Source organism: Peromyscus maniculatus, chromosome 18 (genome assembly GCF_049852395.1).
Source record: "Peromyscus maniculatus bairdii isolate BWxNUB_F1_BW_parent chromosome 18, HU_Pman_BW_mat_3.1, whole genome shotgun sequence".
Taxonomy (NCBI): domain Eukaryota; kingdom Metazoa; phylum Chordata; class Mammalia; order Rodentia; family Cricetidae; genus Peromyscus; species Peromyscus maniculatus.
This window is the reverse complement of record NC_134869.1, coordinates 34,267,500-34,288,238: the sequence shown is the minus strand read 5'-3', so window position 1 is coordinate 34,288,238 and position 20,739 is coordinate 34,267,500. Positions and strand designations below refer to the sequence as shown.

The window sequence follows — 20,739 nt, the reverse complement described above, 5'->3', positions numbered from 1 at the left end:
GTTTTGAAAACAAGTTTTCCTTCATCTTAAGATAGACTGTTATATTTCAGGATCCTCAGAAATGCCCAGATGATTCAGGAATTTGATGGTTTGAAATCCTTGCCAGGCAAGAATTAGTTATCTGGCAAAGCTGAGGATTAGATTTGTGTGGCTCAAAGCTTGCCCGTATTCTTTACACCACAGTTCTCTATGTGACTACTGCTAGCTCAACTGTTGTTTAACCACAACTTGTAGCTGCAATTTTTATCATATTCTGTCTGTGACTGTGTACAAGTTTTCTGATGAAGGATGTTTTGGAATGTGTGTCCCTCTTAATTTCTTTTAATATTATTCCTAGAAGATGGAAAAGTAGGATTTAGTATCTACTCTTTTATCGTTCATGACCCACAAGATACTGGCTTTTAAAAGAAATTCTTTCTGAATTATGCAGACCTTTTTACCCATTTCTATAGTTAATTTTGTTGGGAAGTGACCCACTCATTATAGTAAAAGTGTCCTGTATTTTCCCTAGTTTAGTACCCTTTAAAGACATGGCTTGAGACTGTTGTTCTCTAGAGGGCACCTTACATAAGAAGTGATGTTTGTAACAAAATAGGGAAGACATAAAATACTAGAATGTTCTTAAATGTAGTAAAATTTTACATTAGGCACACTATGGGATTTTTAGCTCTAAAAGTTAAAGGAAAGCCACATTCCTAACTTAAGCCCATCCACAAGGTCCCCCTGCCATTTTGAAAGTTGATGATTTGAGCATGGCAAGATAAAGAGATTACTGAAAACAAATGCTTTAATACAAATATTTATCTGGTATATTCAGAAACACTCAAAGAAAATTATACTTTATAGTTCTCTTCCTGATTTCATTGTTTCCGTATCTCTAAATTTGGAAGGAATATAAACTGCTCTTTTAGAGAATTTATGTTTAAGTTTTGAAATTTTCATTGTGATGGTTTTCAGAGATAAAAGTCTCCATAGAATTGCTTAGCTTATTAGTGAACTGTCAAGATGTGTTATATGGATGAAAATGGTCAAATTAATTTTCCTTTGGCTGTGCTCCCGAAAAGGGAATTGGAGCTTGGCTCTATCCAGAAATGTGGAAAGTGTACAGCCAATAGTACAGTCCATTAAAATCCTATTTTGGTAGGATTTGTATTTTTTTTAATCAGAAAAAAAAGATGATTTTTTTTCTGGCCAACATTTTATCTTAGAATGTATTTCATTTTCTATCTTTATAGGTGTTTTAATTTACTTTTATTGTGAAGTGAGAAAGATGTTTTCTAAATTGCATTAGATATGGGAAGAAGAAACAATAATGAAACAGAAGTCTTCTCTACCTGGCCACAGTACAGCCATTTAAAATTTGACCTCTGAGCAGATATATTTCTGAAACTTAGTAGATAAGTCCAAGATATTTGCTTCAAATAATTAAATTATTCTAGCCTGAATTCACTTAATCATGAGGATAGTCATGAACAAAAAAACTCTTAACTTGTTACATTTTGAAAACATCATATTGTCCAACTTATTTTTTGTTAATTGCATTTCATGTATCAAAGAAACATTAGAAAATAATTGCATGGAATCCAAACTTTAGAGGGGGTTCTTAGAATTTGATTTATTGATTGGATTTTGAAAACACACACACACACACACACACACACACACACACACACACACACACACACACACACACCTGGAACTAGATGTTTGACTTGCTCTAATTATTTTATCATCAGAACAACACTGCATAAGAACTAGATCTCATTGAGAATGCATATGGTCCTTATTGAGTAAGTGTAAGGACTGTGGTTTGGACTCATGCCTCAGTCCAAGCCTGATAACTTTTAGACTTGTTTATAAATAAATTTGACAGGATGTAGTCTGGAATTTAGACCACTGGATCTTCAGCTGTTTCTCTTCCCTCTCCTTTCATTTTAAATGCATAAATTTTAATAGAAGTTTTAGGCATGCAGCAAACTTCAGAGTTACCAATGTTTTCCCTAGACTTTCTGTTCACATATTCATATGCTCCCCCAATTATCAACATCCCCCCAGCGTGGTATGTCCATTGCAATGGTTTGATTACTTTGGTATATCCTTACTATTCACAGTACATAACTTGCATTAGTGATGGTTTGGGGAAAATATATATTGACTTGTATTCTCCATTAAAATAGTTACAACCCTCTAAAAACCCTTTATGATAATCTTCACATATTCCTAATCCTGAAAACTATGTTCATTTACTATTCCCCGTAGATGTTAGCCTTTCTGATTGGCTTCTTTCGCTTAGCAGTATGAATTGACTGTCTCTTCACTGATCACTCATTCCATGCCAGTGCTGAATATTATCTAACCATGTGTGTGTTCGTACTATGAAGTATTCATCCATTAACTCACTGAAGGCCATCCTATTGGCTTCCAAGTCTTGGGAAGTTTGCATGAAGCCGCTACCAATGTCTCTGTGCAGATGTTTGTATGGACATACGTCCCTATACAAATTGCTTCCTTAATGCGGCAATCACAGTTGCCAGACTGTATAATTTAAGTAAGTTTGTATAATTCTGTAGGACAGTGGCACTACCTACAAGGGGGGTGTTTGTATTCCTATTTAGAATGAAAAAAGTTTCAGTTCTACACATCTCATGAGCAGTTAGTGCTTGAATTGTTCCATATTTTGGCTATTCTGGGTAGGTGTGTAGTGTTAACACACTGAGTTTTAATATGACACTCTATGGTGACGTAGAGTAATGACCATTTTTTCATAAGCTAAATACTGTCCGAGTGTTTTTCCTGGTGCTGCGTTATTCTCAGAACTATGGCTCCATCTTTTTTTTTTTTTTTATCAGATTGGCTTTTCTTATTTTTGAGGTTTAAGGGATCTTTGTGTATTTTATTTTTTAGTAAACTTTATTATTAAAAACTTTACAAATAAATTAAAAACTTCACACACAAAAATTACATAGACCCAAACTCTACACCACTTAATGGACTTGATTACAGTAAGAATTGGCATTTGATGTGGAAGCTGGAAGCTTCACATTACATTTTTTACTTTTAGTATTGAATATATTTTGCATACTTACCCACTATCAAAATAAAAAATAACAAATTCATGACAGAATTAGAACTAGGAGAACAATTAGCTGTATGTCCGCTCTCATAACTCATGTCTATTTTATATATAATGTATATCTGAGAGGTATATAAATAATGTATATATCCAGTGCATGCATCTTGTTAAAATGTATGTGTATCATGTATATTTCAGATAAGAGGCATTTTTGGAAATTCTTCCACCCACTTATTGTTCTTTTATTATTTTACCATTGTATCTTTTCAGACAAGAAGGTTGAAGTCTAGCTTTCATTTTTTTTTCACAGACCCTGCATTTCAAGTTGCATCAGAAAAGTCATATCCATATCCAAGATGGTCTAGATTTTTTTCCTGTGCTCTCACAATTTTACTTTCGGTGGTTTATCTTTAAATGTATTATATATTTTACATTAATTTTCTGGAAAGAATGCGAAGTCTGCATCTAGGTCTGATGTTTTATATGTGGTATCCAGTTATTTCAGCATCTCCTTTTTGACAATTAGGTCTGTTCTTCATTGTATTGCCTTCGCTTCTTGGCCAATTTTAATTATTTCCACTTTTGTGCCTTTTTTATAGGCTCTCCGTTCTGTCCACTGTGATCTCTTTATTCTTTTTCTATTGTCACACTGTTTTGATACAGTAGTTATGTAGTAAGCATTTAAATTAGGTACTACTGGTACCTAGTTTTGTTCTTTCCATTTGGTGGTGTTCTATCAGCTACTCTTAGTCTTTTACTTATCCATACATTGCAATCATTTCTTCATTGTTTACAAAATTTGGGGTTTGGTTGAAATTGCTTTCTCCCTCCCTCCCTCCCTCCCTCCCTCGCTCCCTCCCTCCCCCCTCTCTGCTCTCCCTTCCTCTCTAGCATTTTAATGCCACACTTTTCACTTTTCCTACTCCAAACTTGTGACACAAAGAAGCATCCTTTTCTAGATCACGTGTTTCTTCCACTTGTGGCAGGAATATAAAAGCCCATGCAGTTGAGGAAGGGTGTGGTCATAAGACAGAAATAATATTTATAGATTTTTATGGTTAAATTACACATTGGTTTTGTGACTTCGTGATAAAACACCAAGTTCCTTTTTAGTTGTTTTGTCCTTGGGACAAACAGAAAAGGAGGAACTAATTTAAAATACTGAAATCTTCAGGTCAGTGGGTACTGATGCAGCTTGTCAGAATGCTGTGATACTTCATTCTGCCCATTATAGTTCATGATGATGATGATTCAATGCCACTTATATCTGAAAACAAATGTTAACACTTGGTAATTATTATTCTCTACCAAGTTAGTTAAAGTAATGTTAAAGTGATTTTGAGCAAAAAGAAACTTTTCTGATAAAATCTTTCTGAACTTAAAATATCTAGGTCTATATTTATCAACATATAGACATATGCACATAGAAATGTACACACTTGTATTATAGCAAATATGTATTTAGGAAAAGCTTATTTTCACACATGAACAACACACACACACACACACACACACCACATATATAAACAGAAATGAATTCCTCTCTCTTTCTAGTATGAGTATATGTTTATATTTTTATAAATAGATACATAGATATACGCATGCCTAGTTCCTATCATACAGCTAAACTCTTAATTTTTAATCCTCACATAATACTTTGAGTAAGGAATTCAAAATGTCTTCATTCCAATTACATTCTTCAGGAGTCTGAGAGTTTGATAGTAAACATATCCTGGTTTCTAATAGCCTGTGCACAGCAATGCTCAAATGAAAACTAGATTTACTTGACTGTAAAGCATTTATACACTTCACCATGGTGCTTATCAAGTAAACCATTTTTTTTGTTTGTTTGTTTTTTTTTTTTGGTTTTTCGAGACAGGGTTTCTTTGTGTAGCTTTGCACCTTTCCTGGAACTCACTTGGTAGCCCAGGCTGGCCTCGAACTCACAGAGATCCGCCTGCCTCTGCCTCCCGAGTGCTGGGATTAAAGGCGTGCACCACCACCGCCCGGCTGTAAACCATTTCTTGTATCTAACCATGGAATGGTTAAAAACTAAAAGCTGAAGAAACAAAGAAGGAAAGAAATACAGAAAATAGACAAATGGAATTACCTTGAAATCTTCCCTCTCTTGGCCTGCAAATTTGGGAGCAGGAAGCATGAGATCCTTGCTTCTTGGTGGCATTGACACCTAATCAAGCTTTTTATTCTCTCTCTGAAGAATTGTTTTTTGTTTTAAATTACAACTTCAGAAGGTGAGACTTGCAAAGGCACTGTTCACATGGGCCCAGATCACCCTGGTTTGCAGAAGATACAATGTCTTTTGATTTCCTCTGCAGATAACTGAATTGCCTCCTGGAATTGTACTAAACCATCACCAATTCAATGAATTAAAAGTATTGAAATTTCATCACAGGCCTTGAGACCATAACGGAAGTAGTTATCAGTGGGTCCGAATCAAGATGTCATTTGATCTGTGTTTCTTTTTAAAAGGCCAGAGCAGAATTCCCTCCTGTCATGGCTGGCTTTTGGTGCCTGCTGGAATTCCACTGATTGTGGTCACCTTACTGATCATGTGTTTTGGTCTCTGTACATACACAAAAGCATTAGATACTTAAGAAACAATTTGGAGGTATTTAAACCTTGTAAACATACATATTATGTGGGGCAAGTGAATTTTGCACTCTATTCTATCTTGACCTACTACATTCACCAAACATTTCTTGGACATCTATTTTGTGCTTGACACTGTGTCTTAGCCATGTGCCAATGGTGTAGACACTTTTAGCCAGGGGAAGGAATAGCTCAGCTACACTGTCTACATTACATTTGTCAGAACAGTGTGAGAGAGAAATCATCTTCACTGCAGGCTACAGGGTTTGTGTTTGAATTCTGGCTGTACCATTTATTACTCATTCCTACACAAAATGCAAGTCAGTTTCACTAAGCTGTTTGTAGATGGGAACAACAAAGTTATTCTTATCAAACTTTATGGGGAAGATAAAAAGAAACGGGTTTCTATTTAGAGTAAATAGCTAGGTGCTTAAAATCGCTTTTCAGCTTGCTCCCTATGCTAGCTCTGACAAGTCTGCGGTGGAGAAAATTGGGAAGTAGCATCCAACCCATTCCTCTTGCTTCCGTAGTTAACATGTGATATAAGATGTATAGACTGTCTTATTTTTCATGCAACATGTTGTGAACCAAGAGAATAATGGCTATGCTGTAAAAATGAAACACATTAAAATCATTGTTTAAAGAATCACCTCTTGCTTCCGTAGTTAGCATGTAATATAAGATGTGTAGACTGTCTTATTTTTCATGCAACATGTTGTGAACCAAGAGAATAATGGCTATGCTGTAAAAATGAAACACATTAAAATCATTGTTTAAAGAATCAGTCAGTCATGGGTAAAATTGATTTGTGAAGATTGAGCATTTATTAGTAAAACTGCATAAATTGGACACTTTACTCCTTTAACTAAAAACATACCATGTGATCAAGCTTTAAGTTCAGCCGTGACCCTCATCAGAACTTGGAGCGTATTCTTCTTTAAGCCATATTTATTTTCTCATCCTGTTCTCCTGCCTCCAAATTGCTCTGGACTTCATGATTTCTGACACCAGGATCTTTTTTTCCCAGCCTCTCCTCCTCAGTGGATTCTTCAAATAGATTCAAAGTCTATTAACCTTCTTAGAATTTTCATACTGGTGAATACTTAAGAGCTGTGGAGAAAGACATTGGTGAGGCTCAGGATCCTGTATCCCTGGCTGTTCTCAACTTGAGTCCCACAGCCTCAGATGTTTCCTAACTGTGACCTGCTGACACTTAGCTTTGTTCATGGGGTCACCTCATACCTTAGGCCCCTCAATAAACTAGTCCTCCTTAGCCTGCTTGGAGATCAAGCAGGCTTCTTTTTAAGCAGAAAAATGTGGATGTGAAAACTGTAGCCTGTTTCTATAAATATGTCAGTTCAGTTCTTGGTTCAGTACCTTTTTCATTATAATGTGCTATAAAAATGGCTCCTTTAGAAGAGGATCCCTTTATAACTGTTTTAGACAGGATTCAGACTTTATTTTTTCTTGGTCCTTTGGGGATCTGACTGAAAATCGATTTTTGACTTCCATTTTAAGAGTCCATGTCTCTCATAGCATAACAGTTATCATTTTATATTGGAACTATTTCTCATTTATATGTTTTTTTCTTTTTCTTTCTTTCTTTTTTTTTTTTTTTCGAGACAGGGTTTCTCTGTGTAGCTTTGCGCCTTTCCTGGAACTCACTTGGTAGCCCAGGCTGGCCTTGAACTCACAGAGATCCGCCTGCCTCTGCTGGGAATAAAGGCGTGCGCCACCACCGCCCGGCATATGTTTTTTTTTAAGTCCTGAATCAAGAAAGGTTTGAAGGGAGGAGAGGACACAATAGAGGTGGGTGGGAGATGGGGTGATAATAACCAGAATGCACTTTATGTGTATACAAAATTGTCAAACAACCAACAATAAAAGCTTAAAAATGTTTTTTTCAGGACTTGAAATTGTCTTTAGGAATAGCAATTGTGTTTACAAGTTCTGATCCATGATCTGGCTTCTAAATGATATTAGGGTTACCTCTTTGGGAAGCTGTGACAGTAGCAATAGAGGCACACTAAGGTAAAGTTCTGGTCAAGAGAATAGATTCTCTGACCTGATTGGAGTTTATGGTAAGTTAAGTTAAAGAGGTAGGTAGAATAATCAATTCTTCAATGAAATAGTATACTTTTCCATGGGGGACCCTACCCCCACCATTCCCAGGGTACTCTTGAGGGGAGAGGGATGAAAAACTTGTAGATAGAATGATAGACCTATCCAACGATAAGAAAGACAGAAATATAAGATAACTTCAGGAGGACCTGGGTCAATACCCAATGGCCCAGAACTTTATTCAAAAGGGCTTTTTTATGACAATGCCACAGGGCGAGGCAAAAGATCTCCCCCTGCTAGATACAGCCAAGTGTAGACCCTTCCAAATACCTGGTGCCCAAGCCCGTGGACCAATCAACCTCTTATGTAGCCCTGCTGGTAAAGCAAGCTCAGATTCTCTGACCCTGAGTAATTTGGGCCTCCACACTTTCCTCCCATGATTCCTGCCTATATCCATAGTGGTGTATGAGGCCACAGCCAGGAGGCTTCAAAGTTGGCCGGCTTCTCTGGAATATACAGAAAAGCCTCAGTTTTTATTTTATTACTTCTATGTCTGTCATAAAAACGTTTTCCTACCATTTGGGGCTTCCTTATTCTTTCTCTAAAGACTCCTCCCAACATGTGGCTGCTTGTTTGACCCACATGTGGCTGCTTCTCTGCCATGCACAATCTCAAAGGGCATTTCTTTCTCCTTTCTTCCATTCATCTCCCCTAGACATCTTCTAACATTTACAGTTTGCCTACTCCAGGATAGTTTTTCTTTTAAACTCCAATAAGATCTCTTTGAGCTTCAAAAAAAAATTAGATAGTTATTAAAGTAATAAATGAACATAGCCACCATATAACTTTTAACTAAAGCAAAACAATTGCTATATTTTACTTTTTTTTCTCTATACAAGTTTGTATTCAGTTAAATCTTTTGGCTGAAATCTAATAATTTAAATATAGTAGAATACAATTTTGATGGCAGTGAGCCATCTCATTTTGATCTCGGTAGCAATGATATTTATTACTTAGTTAATTTACTTAGTTATTTAACTAATTTGTATGGTTATGAGTTCATTATGGGAAACAGAAGCGTAACAGATGCCAGGCATAGCAGCACATGTCTATAATCCCAGCCCTTGGTAAGCTGAGGCAGGAGGATCAAGAGTTCAAGGTCAGTCTGTGGTACATAGTGTGATCTTATCTCAAAGTAAAGTTAATAATAATAATAATTACTATAATAATGATAATAATAAATCCTAGCATGTCACAAAAGTCTGCCTCTCCATAGAGGGGACAAGTCAGACTGGCTTGAGTTCTTCACAATAATAGGGACCTGCTTTTCACATGTGTACTAACTGGGATATGCATCTTGTGGATAAACGACGTCAGCTATTTCATCCCTGCACCTTGGGCTGTGATCCATTGTTTCTTCCTGTTGCAGTGGTATTTGAGTCGAAGGGCAGAGAGGACCCTTTCCGTGCCAGGTGAAGATCACCTCTGTGCACGTCACTGCGTAGAGTGAAGGGTTGCCGCGCTCTCTTGAACAACCCATGAACAGTTGTCCATGTGGTAGCTCTGGTTGATGGGCCCTGTCCCGTCCTCTGCAGCTTGTCTAGCTTTATCCAAATCCAAATTATCTCTCAACTCTAAATGACACTCTGTGGAGGCGTCTGCAGATCCGTCATGGAAATTGATGACTCCATTCTTTCCAGGAGCATCCAATGTTGTTTATATATCTTTTTGGAATTTATCATACAGTGTCTTGTATTATAGTGATGTATGAATCTTTACTGTCTCGACAGCTATTTTACAAGCTCACAAAACCAAAGACCTTGTAATTCATTTTTATATCCCTTCACTCTCCCACAGAGCCCTTTGCTCATAATAAACAGCCAATAGTTGCTGGGTGAATTAATCACATGCTGCTAATTCCTGTACCATGGCTAAGATTTAAACATGGATTCTAACGCTAATATTAATCATTTTCAGTCACTGAATGTCCAAAGGTAGATTTCATTAAATACTCTTAAGTAAGTATCAAAGAAACCTGTGAGGACACCACAAGGTCTAACTGTTAATGATGTTGTGAGAGATTCCTCCAGGTACATTTCTTAGAACAGGTTAGACCAGTTCTGCTGTAAAGCAGAAGGTCAATAATCATGTGTGTATGTTCAATGTAAAGATGTTTTTGTTTGGAGTTGATTATACAACACTAAAATCAATAAATACAACTCTTGGTAGTATAAAAGTTGTGTTTATATCTAGAATACGTTAACCCTGAATTAAAATAATCAAAGCTATAAATATATTTCTGACTGTTTTGAGTGTCCTATAAGTGAAAAAGAGATGGTTTGATCCCTCCCTTTCCTCGTTTGAAACCCAATTTGTAACTTAGCAGCTGTACATGTCCATATTTAACAAGTTCTTAAGGATCAACATACATGTATAACCATGAGCCAACCGGTTATTCATGTTTTGTCAACTGGGTCTCTATTTCTTATGGGAATATGTGAAATGATTGGAAATTAGCCTGTGCTCTTTAAAATATTTTAGAGTAGTATCTCTTTCTTAAGTAGGGTAATAAGTACATCATGAGTGAATGAATAAATAACCCAGTTTTGTATAATATGAACCTAAATGGCAGTGCTCCAATATGATGTAAAATTATACAGGTAGAAACTATATACATTTTGCAATGAGAACCTTCAAGCTAGAGAAATGGATAAGTGGTTAATAGAGTTTGCTGTGTTTTTTGTTTCTTTTAAAGGATTTTTTTATTTATTTTATGTATATCAGTGCTTTACTGACTTTATACACAAAGAGAACATCAGATCCCACCATAAATGGTTGTGAGCCACCACGTGATTGCTGGGAATTGAACCCACATCCTCTGGAAGAGCAGCCAGTGCTCTTAACTGCTGAGCTGTCTCTCCAGCCGTGAGCTTGCTGTTCTTACGCAGGATCTGAGTTCAATTTCAACTAGCACCCATGTTAGTTGCCTCACAACCACCTGTAAATACAGTTCCAGAGGATTGATGCCCTCTTCTGGCCTCTGCAGATATCTGTACCTGTAAACACACACACACACACACACACACACACACACACACACACACACACACACACACATTAGAATATATAGTTTAATTACTTCCTACTGCAAGGTTTTAGTTTAGGTGTTTGTAATGCCATTAAATGTTCGGAGAGGAACCAAAAGCTTTAATGCTCAGTTTACCTGTATGTTTTGATACTTCTGAATACATTTGTTGAATACAGAATGTAGGAACTCTGTGTTTTATTTCCCTTATGCTGTCGGTATTTTCCTAGTTGCTTAGCAATGGTGAAATTTAAGGCATGAAAGATGGAAACGTGGCATTCTGTACTAGTAAAAGTTAAGTAGCTTAAAGAAGAAAGGACTTAAAACTGCTACAACAGTAGTAGGCAAGTAAAAGTCTTTGGAGTAATTATCCATCAGTTGAAATCGGGATTGCTAATTGCATCAGATGAGGAATATACCAGTCATGGAACTCAGAACGAATTCATTTGTAATCCTCCTACTACAAGAGACCAATAACTTATCCTTGTTTTTGAATTGAGATAAAACACCGTAGAAAAATATTTAAAGTACTCTAAGAGAAGTGTAGATTAAACATGCTTCAATGATACATAAAATACTGTAGCATTGGATACATAGCCAATTGATCCAATGGGTGTGTATGCATCTGTTAATTATTTATGTCAAAAGAATACACTTCCAGCATCCCAGTATCTTTGAGCTATCTCAGTCTAATGTTCACCGCCATTGTAGTTTCTGCTTCTACTGTCTTTCTTTGCTTGTCTTTAATGCATACCTTTTGAGCATCACATAATGTGTTCTTGCTTTTTTGTTTCATTTGCTTATTTCTATGATACCTCTGGATGTCTGCTGCTTTATATGTAAAAATAGGTTAGATTTAGATTAATATTAAGAGTTACAATCTAAATACCTACTGATAGATAGCCCCAACCCACTAACTTTATGGTTCATTTTTTTTTCCTGGAGTATGGTATAGGGAATAAGTGTGATTTTTATAACATGTAGACTTTGGATTAAAAGACAACTGGCTCACTGTTGTTATTTTTTCTTTTTTTATCTATTTCATTTGTAAATACAAAGATCAGTTTGGTATATTGCCTTATTTTCTCCTGTATTTTTCAAGCATGTATTGAGTACCCATTGCATTCAAATGCTATGCTAGGGGGTGGAGATGGCTTAGTGATTAGAACCTCACTGAAGACTTGAAATATACTGGTTGCACTTTGGTCAATTTTTCAGCTCTATATTATTTGAACAACAAAGTACTTTCAATAATACTTTCTTATCAGTATGATTTTTTTTCTCAAAGCAAATGTGTATGCCTTGGCTTTATTTGTGAACCAAAAAAAAAAAAAAGCTCATTGGATGCTATGACTTAGATTTCATTTTGCACAAGATTATATTTAATAAGTAATATAACCTGCCCATTTGGATAGATGGATTGTTGAATACATTGTTGTTTTTCTGAGGCATATCAACCTTCCTGTGATGGTGAGCTGACAGAACTTTATGGGTCCTTCTGTGTGGCTTTTGATAAGAATGAAATAAGACTGAAATTAATACCTTGCCTAGTTGTTAACTTTAAATATTTTCTTTAACTTAGTATACACCATACTTAGAATATTTTTAAAATCACAATCACCTGGAACCCTCTAGGAACAGTCATCAAGGTGACTTACTTGTACAATTAATTGCCTGACCAACATTGAGAACAATCTCTTGCCTGGTAGACTCAGTACCCACCCCCATTTTAAATGGTTACAAGCTGACTGTCATACTAAATAACTACTTAAAAGCCATGCACATTGCCCCTTTAAAATAGGAGAGATCATATTTGCATTTAACCATGGGCTTCCTCAACTGTCAAAATGCAAATACAACTTTTAAAATAAAATTTTTCTATGGCTTACAGTTAAAAATAACTCTCGTTTATTTCATATAATAGCTCTCTCTTTTATACAGCTTCTGCAAACTTAAGGAATATTACTGACTGAATTCAATATCCCACATCCTAATATTCTAGTAATTGCAATACTGTAATCTCATCTCATATGGATGTTTTCATTGAGACTTATTTGTAAAATACAGATCTAGTCTTGTGATACGTAGGTGGGTTGCTATGAATCAAGAATGCCATTCTTGGTTGTGCCTTTATTAATTGTTTTCAAGTACCAAAGTAGACAATGGCAGCTTTATGGTCACTCTCTATTCGGCCAAGATAATTCTAGTAAAACTCTGGTAACTCTCTCTAGAATGAAATGAATGTAAAGTATTAATTCTTTTTTTTTCTTCCTTGTTTCATTCTCGCTCATGCGCTTACTGAAGGGTAATCCTCTAACTGGCCTTTTCATTGCTTTTCATGTTGCAGATTGAAAATGTTGAAGTCTGCCTTAGTTTTCTAGCAGCCCGAGGAGTAAATGTCCAAGGCCTATCGGCTGAAGGTAAGAAACTGTACCATTTCCACAAATGGCGTCAGTGGTTCTGAGAGAGTTTTTCATTGTGTTAGAGATGTAGCACTGCTGTGCAGATCTTTTTAGTTAAGGAAGGAAATTCATAGATGCATAAAACAAACATGATGGCTGGTAGTGTTCCTGTGTGCTTTAATTATGAAAATATTTTTGCATTTTCTAGTATTACTCTTTCTGTCAATATATGGGATGGAGATGAATCAACATAGCACTTACATATTATTACTAACACAGAGATTTTTAACTTCGTAAATGGATAGATGATTATGCTAGTCTTAGTAATACATGGATATAAATGCAAGTAAATAGTATAATTCATGTACAAATATTTTGCCAATAACACTTCCATGATATGACCAAGGTAATAATGATAGTCAAATATGTGTAAGTTTATGTAAATGACAATGAATTCTTAAATGCTTGGACTGCCAATATTAATAAGTCCTATTTGTAAATATATTTTGAGATCATTATAGGCCAGACTGACATTTAATTTTAGTCAAAATTAAATTATATTAAATTGTAGTATGTCAACAAGAAAAAAGATTGAACTGGTTTTGTTTACTTCTGGGCTCAGAGCCTTTCTCTCTTCCACACATAAAGGTGATATTTTCAAAACTCTATCTAGCTTAAACTTTGCCATAATTAAAATGAAATGATGTTTCTATTCCTGTGCCCTTCCCCCATCATCCATTGTTGCTATGTATTTCTTTCTTTCCCTCCATCTGTTCACTTTTAATCTTATGTATCATATGTATTAACATGTGAAAAGAAAGGTTTTTGTCTCACTGGATTATAACTGAAACAGCTCAGGAGTGATTTTAATGTATTATTAGGAAACATTTATAAAACTTCCAAAACAGTTAATAAAAATCAACTATAAGAACCTGAAATCCTAAGTCCTTTTGGATCTACACTTGTGAAAATAATTTGGAAGCAAATAATATATTTAATCTTCTGATGGACAGTAGAAAATACCTTAAGATTCTACCTTTTCCTGCAACTAATTTTCTTTGGAATTATTTTCTGCCACTAAAATTGCAAATATTGAAGTTTTAAGTTTTTAAATCTTGTCACTAGAATAAAAAATGTATCTGCAATATAAAATATATTAATAGATTTACTTTACATTCTCAATTTCTTCATATTTTAATTTTCCATGAAGATTTTATGTTTACATGAGACATAATATGATATATAATTCGATTACATATTTAGTGGCTAACAGGTTAAGATTAAAATCTAACTAGTGGTTCTATTACTTAGTATTTGAATAAAATTCCACCCTAACTAGGTTCTGCTATGTGAATGACCAAAAGCAAGCAAGAAATGTTTCTATTGCTCATTTTATATCTCATAGTAACTTTATTAATGCAAAATTACTGATTTTGGTTCATTTAAAAAATACATGCTTTGTTTAAAAATACATTCAAAATTAGGCATACATATAAAAAGCCTAATGGAAGAACCTTGTGAACAAGATCACTTAAGTTTACAGGAAGAAAAATCATTATTTTGATCAAAACAACTCTCCTAGATCAGGGAAATTAAAAGGAATGTCTGAGGAAGAAAACGTATCAATCCCAGGTGTACCTTGTGGGATTCAACAATACTACACAGTCAGGGTTAGTCATCAATGAGGAAATCCCCGAGAGCTTGTTAGTCTACCTAACTCCAGAAGGGGACCTGACACCTCAGGGGAGAATATTTAGTGACCAACAGGAAGCTTTATTTAAAACATGCCCATGCATGGAATATTATCAGACTTTACTCACATCACTTTTCCTGGTTATGAGGTTATAACTTCAGAAAAGAATGGGAATGGGACATGGGGACATGGTGGGGTCTTGTGTGAGAACAGCTGGAAGGGGTGAGTGAGTATATTATGCTAAAAATGCTTTTTGTACTGGTATGAAATTTTCAAGTTTATACAGATACTTGTTGTAAAAAGTAACTTCGTGTTGTAGCTGAATATGAGTACTTAATTTTATTATGCAGCATTGGAAAATCTCATACAGGAACCCTATATGTTTGAATTGATGCCTGTTAAATAAATCCCTTAGAGTTCTGTAAGTTAATCATTGTTATTTAGTAGCATATAGCATGAAATAAACAGAACACTAAAATGAAAGAAAATAGCATTTCAACTAAAAATTGCTATGAAATAGTCTCTTGAAGTCATATGTGCACATCCAAATATGTGTCTAGGCTGGCTCGTGATGATTTGGAAAGAATGCTGATTGCTCTAAACCCAGTTGATCGTATGAGATATACACATAACCAGTATTTATAAGTGCAAGGCGACTTAAGTAGTTTAAGTAGTTTCATTTCTCCATAGCCAAGTCTATGTGGGCAACAGCTGTGTGCATTTGGGAGGGAAGCAGGGTGCAAAATAAAATCGTTGCCCCAAGGCAGTGAACACATCCTCTTCCAAGACTCAGGAAAACCACAACCCATAGAGCATACTTGTTTTGTTGGATGTGTTCCTTCTGCCTTGCTTCTCTCTGTGATATCTCAAGCCACTTTGTAATGTTGGCAGCGTTGAGAAGCTCGTCATCAACTGAAACTGTGAGTAAGGGGAGCAACTTGTTTCTTTTATCCTCATCGATCTGGTTGAAGAGGTCACATCTAGACTTTTATTCATACGGGAAAATCGACTCAATGTATTTGACCATGTCTTACATTTTTCCCCCCATTTGATACAGAAATAAGAAATGGAAACTTAAAAGCCATCCTAGGGCTGTTTTTCAGTTTGTCTCGCTACAAGCAGCAGCAGCACCATCAACAGCAGTATTATCAGTCCCTGGTGGAACTTCAACAGCGCGTGACTCATACTGCTCCACAGTCGGAAGCCAGTCAGGTCAAAACCCAGCAAGATATGCAGTCTAGGTAAGGAAGGGGGGGATGCAGGGGCTGCATTTAAAATGAGTTTGTTTAGATGCAGTTTGACTTTTTAAATTATGATGAGTTTAAAATTATCTTTATGTGCTTTTGTTTTTCGTGTGCCCCAGATATGTAGCTGGTGGCGAAAAGGCTCAAACCCCTTCTCTTTGGATCGGACAGGAAAAGCCTGTCATATTCTTAGGATGCACACTTTTGTCTGTCTTCTAATGGTGATATATATATATATATATATATATATATATATATATATATATATATATATATGAAAGCAAAGTGTTGTGGGTTCTTCCTCTGGTCAATTACTTTAATACTTCCCATGTATCATTTGAATCCTGGTATCCTGAGGTATAGTTACCTTTTATTGATAGTTTGTGTTGACTAAATCTTTCAAAAGTCAAGGATTATTATTCAAAGCACTTTGGAGCATCTGAGAACACACTGGTTTTAAGATAATGTATTGTGTGTACATCTGTATGTGCGAATGTGTATGTATTTGTGTGGCTTAAGTTTTGGCTCTTGCCGATACAGTCCATGTGATTAGGGGCACTGACTAGGCAACTATAATCTGAAAAGCAGCCGTGTGGGAGGGAGAGGAAACACCTTCTTGTCTAGAAAGCCTCAGCTGAAGTTGTAGAACTGTTCAACTGGCTGAATTTACATCAAGATTATCTAGGATGATGCTGGAGAGAGAGAGAGAGAGAGAGTTCAGTGGTTAGGAGTTTATATGTAACCGGACCAGGCTCAGTTCCCAGCATCCACATCAGGTAGCTTATACCTGTAACTCCATTTCCAGGCATCTAATGGCCTTTGGCCTCTGCAGGCCCTGAATGCATTTGGTACACATAAAATCACATGGGCACAAACATACACATAAAATAAATAAAGCTTAAAATTTGGCAAGAAAAAAGATCATCTAGGGTTATATTCTTCACTTAAAGTTAACTGATCATGGACTTGAATTGCATCCTCAAGTAATATGTATGTCAGTGTTTCATGCTCACTAGAACTGTAGGTCACCTTGTTTGAAACATCAGAAAATGGCCAACAAATGAAGTTTCAGCTAACAATTTTTGTGTCAATCACTAGCTTTGTTCCCAAAGAAAGATAAGATGTATGGGTTAATTTGTTCTGGTGCATAAATAGGAATAATATTTTGTTGAAGAGAGAAAATATGAAAAATACACTTATCTTTGTTAAAATACATAAATATATGAAACACATATAAATATTTCTTTGGTTTCTATTTTTGAAATCTAAAGTATTCAACTTAAAATTTCCTCGATTTTCTGTTCACTGCTTAGTGCTTGACAGAAAAATAATTTAAAATTTCCAGCCAGCTTTGCTATGGACTCACTGTCCTTTGTATGTAAATTCTCATCTCTTTATAAACTGCTTTGAGTAGCAGTTGATTTGTAAATGATGAAAAGCATAATTTTAACAAGATGTCATGTATTTCCTCATTTGTAGAATGATGAGGATAGCTGCTATCCTTCTGAATTCTGTCATATGGATAATCTTCTGTTTATTAAGCATAACCTGGGTTTCTGTGATGTCTAGTGAAATTGTTAAATTTCACTAGAATGAAGGGGAAGACAAAACAAAATCAAATGAAACCCGGTAATGTAAGTTCCTGGATTTTCTTCAGAATAAGGAAGAGGGGAGAGGAAATCTCACTTGTTTGTTACTAGTTTGTTGTTACACGGTTGTCAAGGAGACCTCGGGTCTTACTACCAGCAACAGTGATACTTCCTCGAAACTGATTTAAGCAATTTGAGTGGACAAGAGGCAAGAATAGTAGTGGAGGAGTAATCTAAATAAAGTGATTTTGAACGAAGCAGACTGACTCTGGAAGTGACAAAGTGTCATTTCTCAGGTTTCCCCTCACTCTGTTCTGATGTCTGCAATGCGGAATTTCTTACCCAGAATTCCTTGATAGTATTTCTTTTGGGGGATAAATGCCTCTTTTCTTTTGCTTCTTTGTGTATACACATGGATGCTTTGCAATTAATGTTAATTTTAAATATAAATTGGCTCTACTCATACCATTTGGGGGAGAGGTAAATTATATTTTGTTGTAGGGGTTTAATAAAAGTATTCTTTTTGTACTTTTCATTTAAGACTGGATAAACTTTTAATTTTTATTGTTCATAGGCCACATTCATACACTTCAATGAGAGAGTGGTTCTGCTCTTCCAGTCTTCATTTAAAACCATCATAAGTATAAATATCCCCACAATATACATTATGAATTTTGTTTCCTTTGCCATTTTCAAAATAAAATTCAAGGTGTTTCCATAATTTAAACAGGTCTTACTTAAGAAGGCACCTCAAGATTTAATAATTCAGAAATTCATCTCTAGAATTAGGGATGGGATTGGATCTCAAGTCCACTCCTTTCAAATCTAAGTAGCTTCTCTACTAGTTATTTTTCTCTTGTTATAATAACAAACCTCAACAGAGACCACTTAAAGAGGGAAGGGCTTATTTTGGATCCTGATTTGAGTTCAAATCCATCATCGCAGGGAAGTCAAGCAGTTTGAGGCAACTGCTCACATAGTATCCATGATCAAGAATGGGTGAGTGATGTCTGCCAGTGCCCAGTGCATTATCTCCATTTGTCATAGTCCAGCATCCCTGCCCAGGCATTTGTCCCATCCATGGTTAAGGTGGGTCTTCTTCCATAAGTTAACCCAAACGAGACGATCCCTTACAGACATGCACTGACTAATCCTTCAGAGATATACTTGGAGATTTGTCACCACTGTGACTCCAGTTGCTTTTGACAGGTAGCACTCAGCAACCCTCCATAACATCCTCATGCTTTGGTCTCCTTGCTTGCTAAAGAAAGTAAAATGTGATGTCAAAAGATTGTGTAGGAAGTCGTGTGTGTGTGTGTGTGTGTGTGTGTGTGTGTGTATATACATATATATAAAAAAACACTGACCTGCCTGGCGTATGCTCCTTCCCTGGTCTGAATCTTGCAAATGGTCCTCAGTATTGGAAGCTTAGTCTACATTAGAAGCTGCTCTTGCTCAGACTAATGTTTCTCTGTAATGTGGCTTTGCTAAAACTCTTGATGATTCTTTGATCATCCTTTAAAACAATCTTACCATCCTTGCCCAACATTGATCTTCACATTACTTCTCTTTTGTCTAAATTCTAATGACTGTCTAACTTAAAATTTATTTGTCTACATTCATCATTCATTATTTCTAATGCCAACATTCAGAAAGTAAATGCAACAACAATTTTTCCCTATTTTTGCCACTGCTAGAATGCAAGCATTATCAGAGAACATTATACTCAGTAGATTCTTCATAATAATTTTTTTTTTTTTTTTTTTTTTTTGGTTTTTCGAGACAGGGTTTCTCTGTGTAGCTTTGCGCCTTTCCTGGGACTCACTTGGTAGTCCAGGCTGGCCTCGAACTCACAGAGATCCACCTGGCTCTGCCTCCCGAGTGCTGGGATTAAAGGCGTGCGCCACCACCGCCCGGCCATAATAAATTTTTAATGAAACAAAACAACAAATCTGTATTATTTCTCTTTCCAATTTAGGTAGGAAAATGTCATATTTACACATATAAAATCACAGAAGGATAATTATCATGGGTTCTTGATAATATTTGAGGCTTTGACAGTTGATTTCAAAGAAGTTGAGAAAAGAGTAGCTGTTGATCACACTGGAAATTCAGAGGGAAGTGGGGAGTGGGTGGTTAATGATGCAGATGATAATTTCTAATATTTCATAGCTCACAAGGTAACTGATTGGCAACTGGTTGAATAGTTAAAAATAGATAATAGAGAGGATTTTACATGTTCATAATGCAAACAATGATTTATGTCTAATATGGTAAACATGCCATTCACCCTAATCTAATCATCTTGAAATGTATGCAAGTACAGAAACTTCACAGTGTACCCCACAAATGTCCTATTACTGTGTGTCAATTTCAAATGCAAACCGAAAGGGAAAGCATTGAAAAATATTTATAGTTACAGTTTTGAAACCTTTAAAATTAAATGTTTATAATTTTATAAATTTAGTATGATATAATTAAAATACATTTTGAGTTACTCTTAACATTCATCTATAGTTAGTCTCAATATGGCGGTTAGAATAATCAGAGATTATCCAGATGCGTGGAAAGCTGTGCTTCTACTGTACTAGGTCTTGTATCATACCTTCTTTATCTAGTCTGTGTCTGGATTCTAGGTTTACCTTCCTTTTGGTGTTGCTTATCATAATCACTACTCATATTGCTGCCTGTGTCCATAGTTCCTTCTCTGACTCTGGATGTGACTTCTGCATTCAGAATATTATATACAGATTTCCAAGATTGTTACCATCTGGAAAATTGTAAAAAAAAATAAATAGGCTGCATGAATGAAGTTCTTTTGCTTGGTGATGTCGCTGACAGCTGAGAGCCATTCATGATTATCACTCCTTTCTTCTGTGTTATGTTTTGCTTAGGAGAGCCAAACAAGATAACAGATCTAGCATCCAGAAAGGACACAGCTAATTTACAATTAATAGTACAGTCAATTTATTCAGTTTTAAT

The 20,739-nt window shown here is 35.7% G+C and overlaps 1 protein-coding gene across 7 annotated transcripts in view; it reads left to right on the top strand.

The window, feature by feature from the left end:
- Nav3 (neuron navigator 3) overlaps nt 1-20,739 on the top strand; it is a 521,591-nt gene that overhangs the window by 291,692 nt on the left and 209,160 nt on the right. For all 7 annotated transcript variants that reach the window (XM_042263540.2, XM_076553883.1, XM_076553884.1 and 4 more), the window contains exons 4-5: nt 13,177-13,249; nt 15,982-16,165. In XM_042263540.2, the coding sequence (XP_042119474.2) occupies nt 13,177-13,249; nt 15,982-16,165 (257 nt within the window). The remainder of the gene's footprint in view (nt 1-13,176; nt 13,250-15,981; nt 16,166-20,739) is intronic.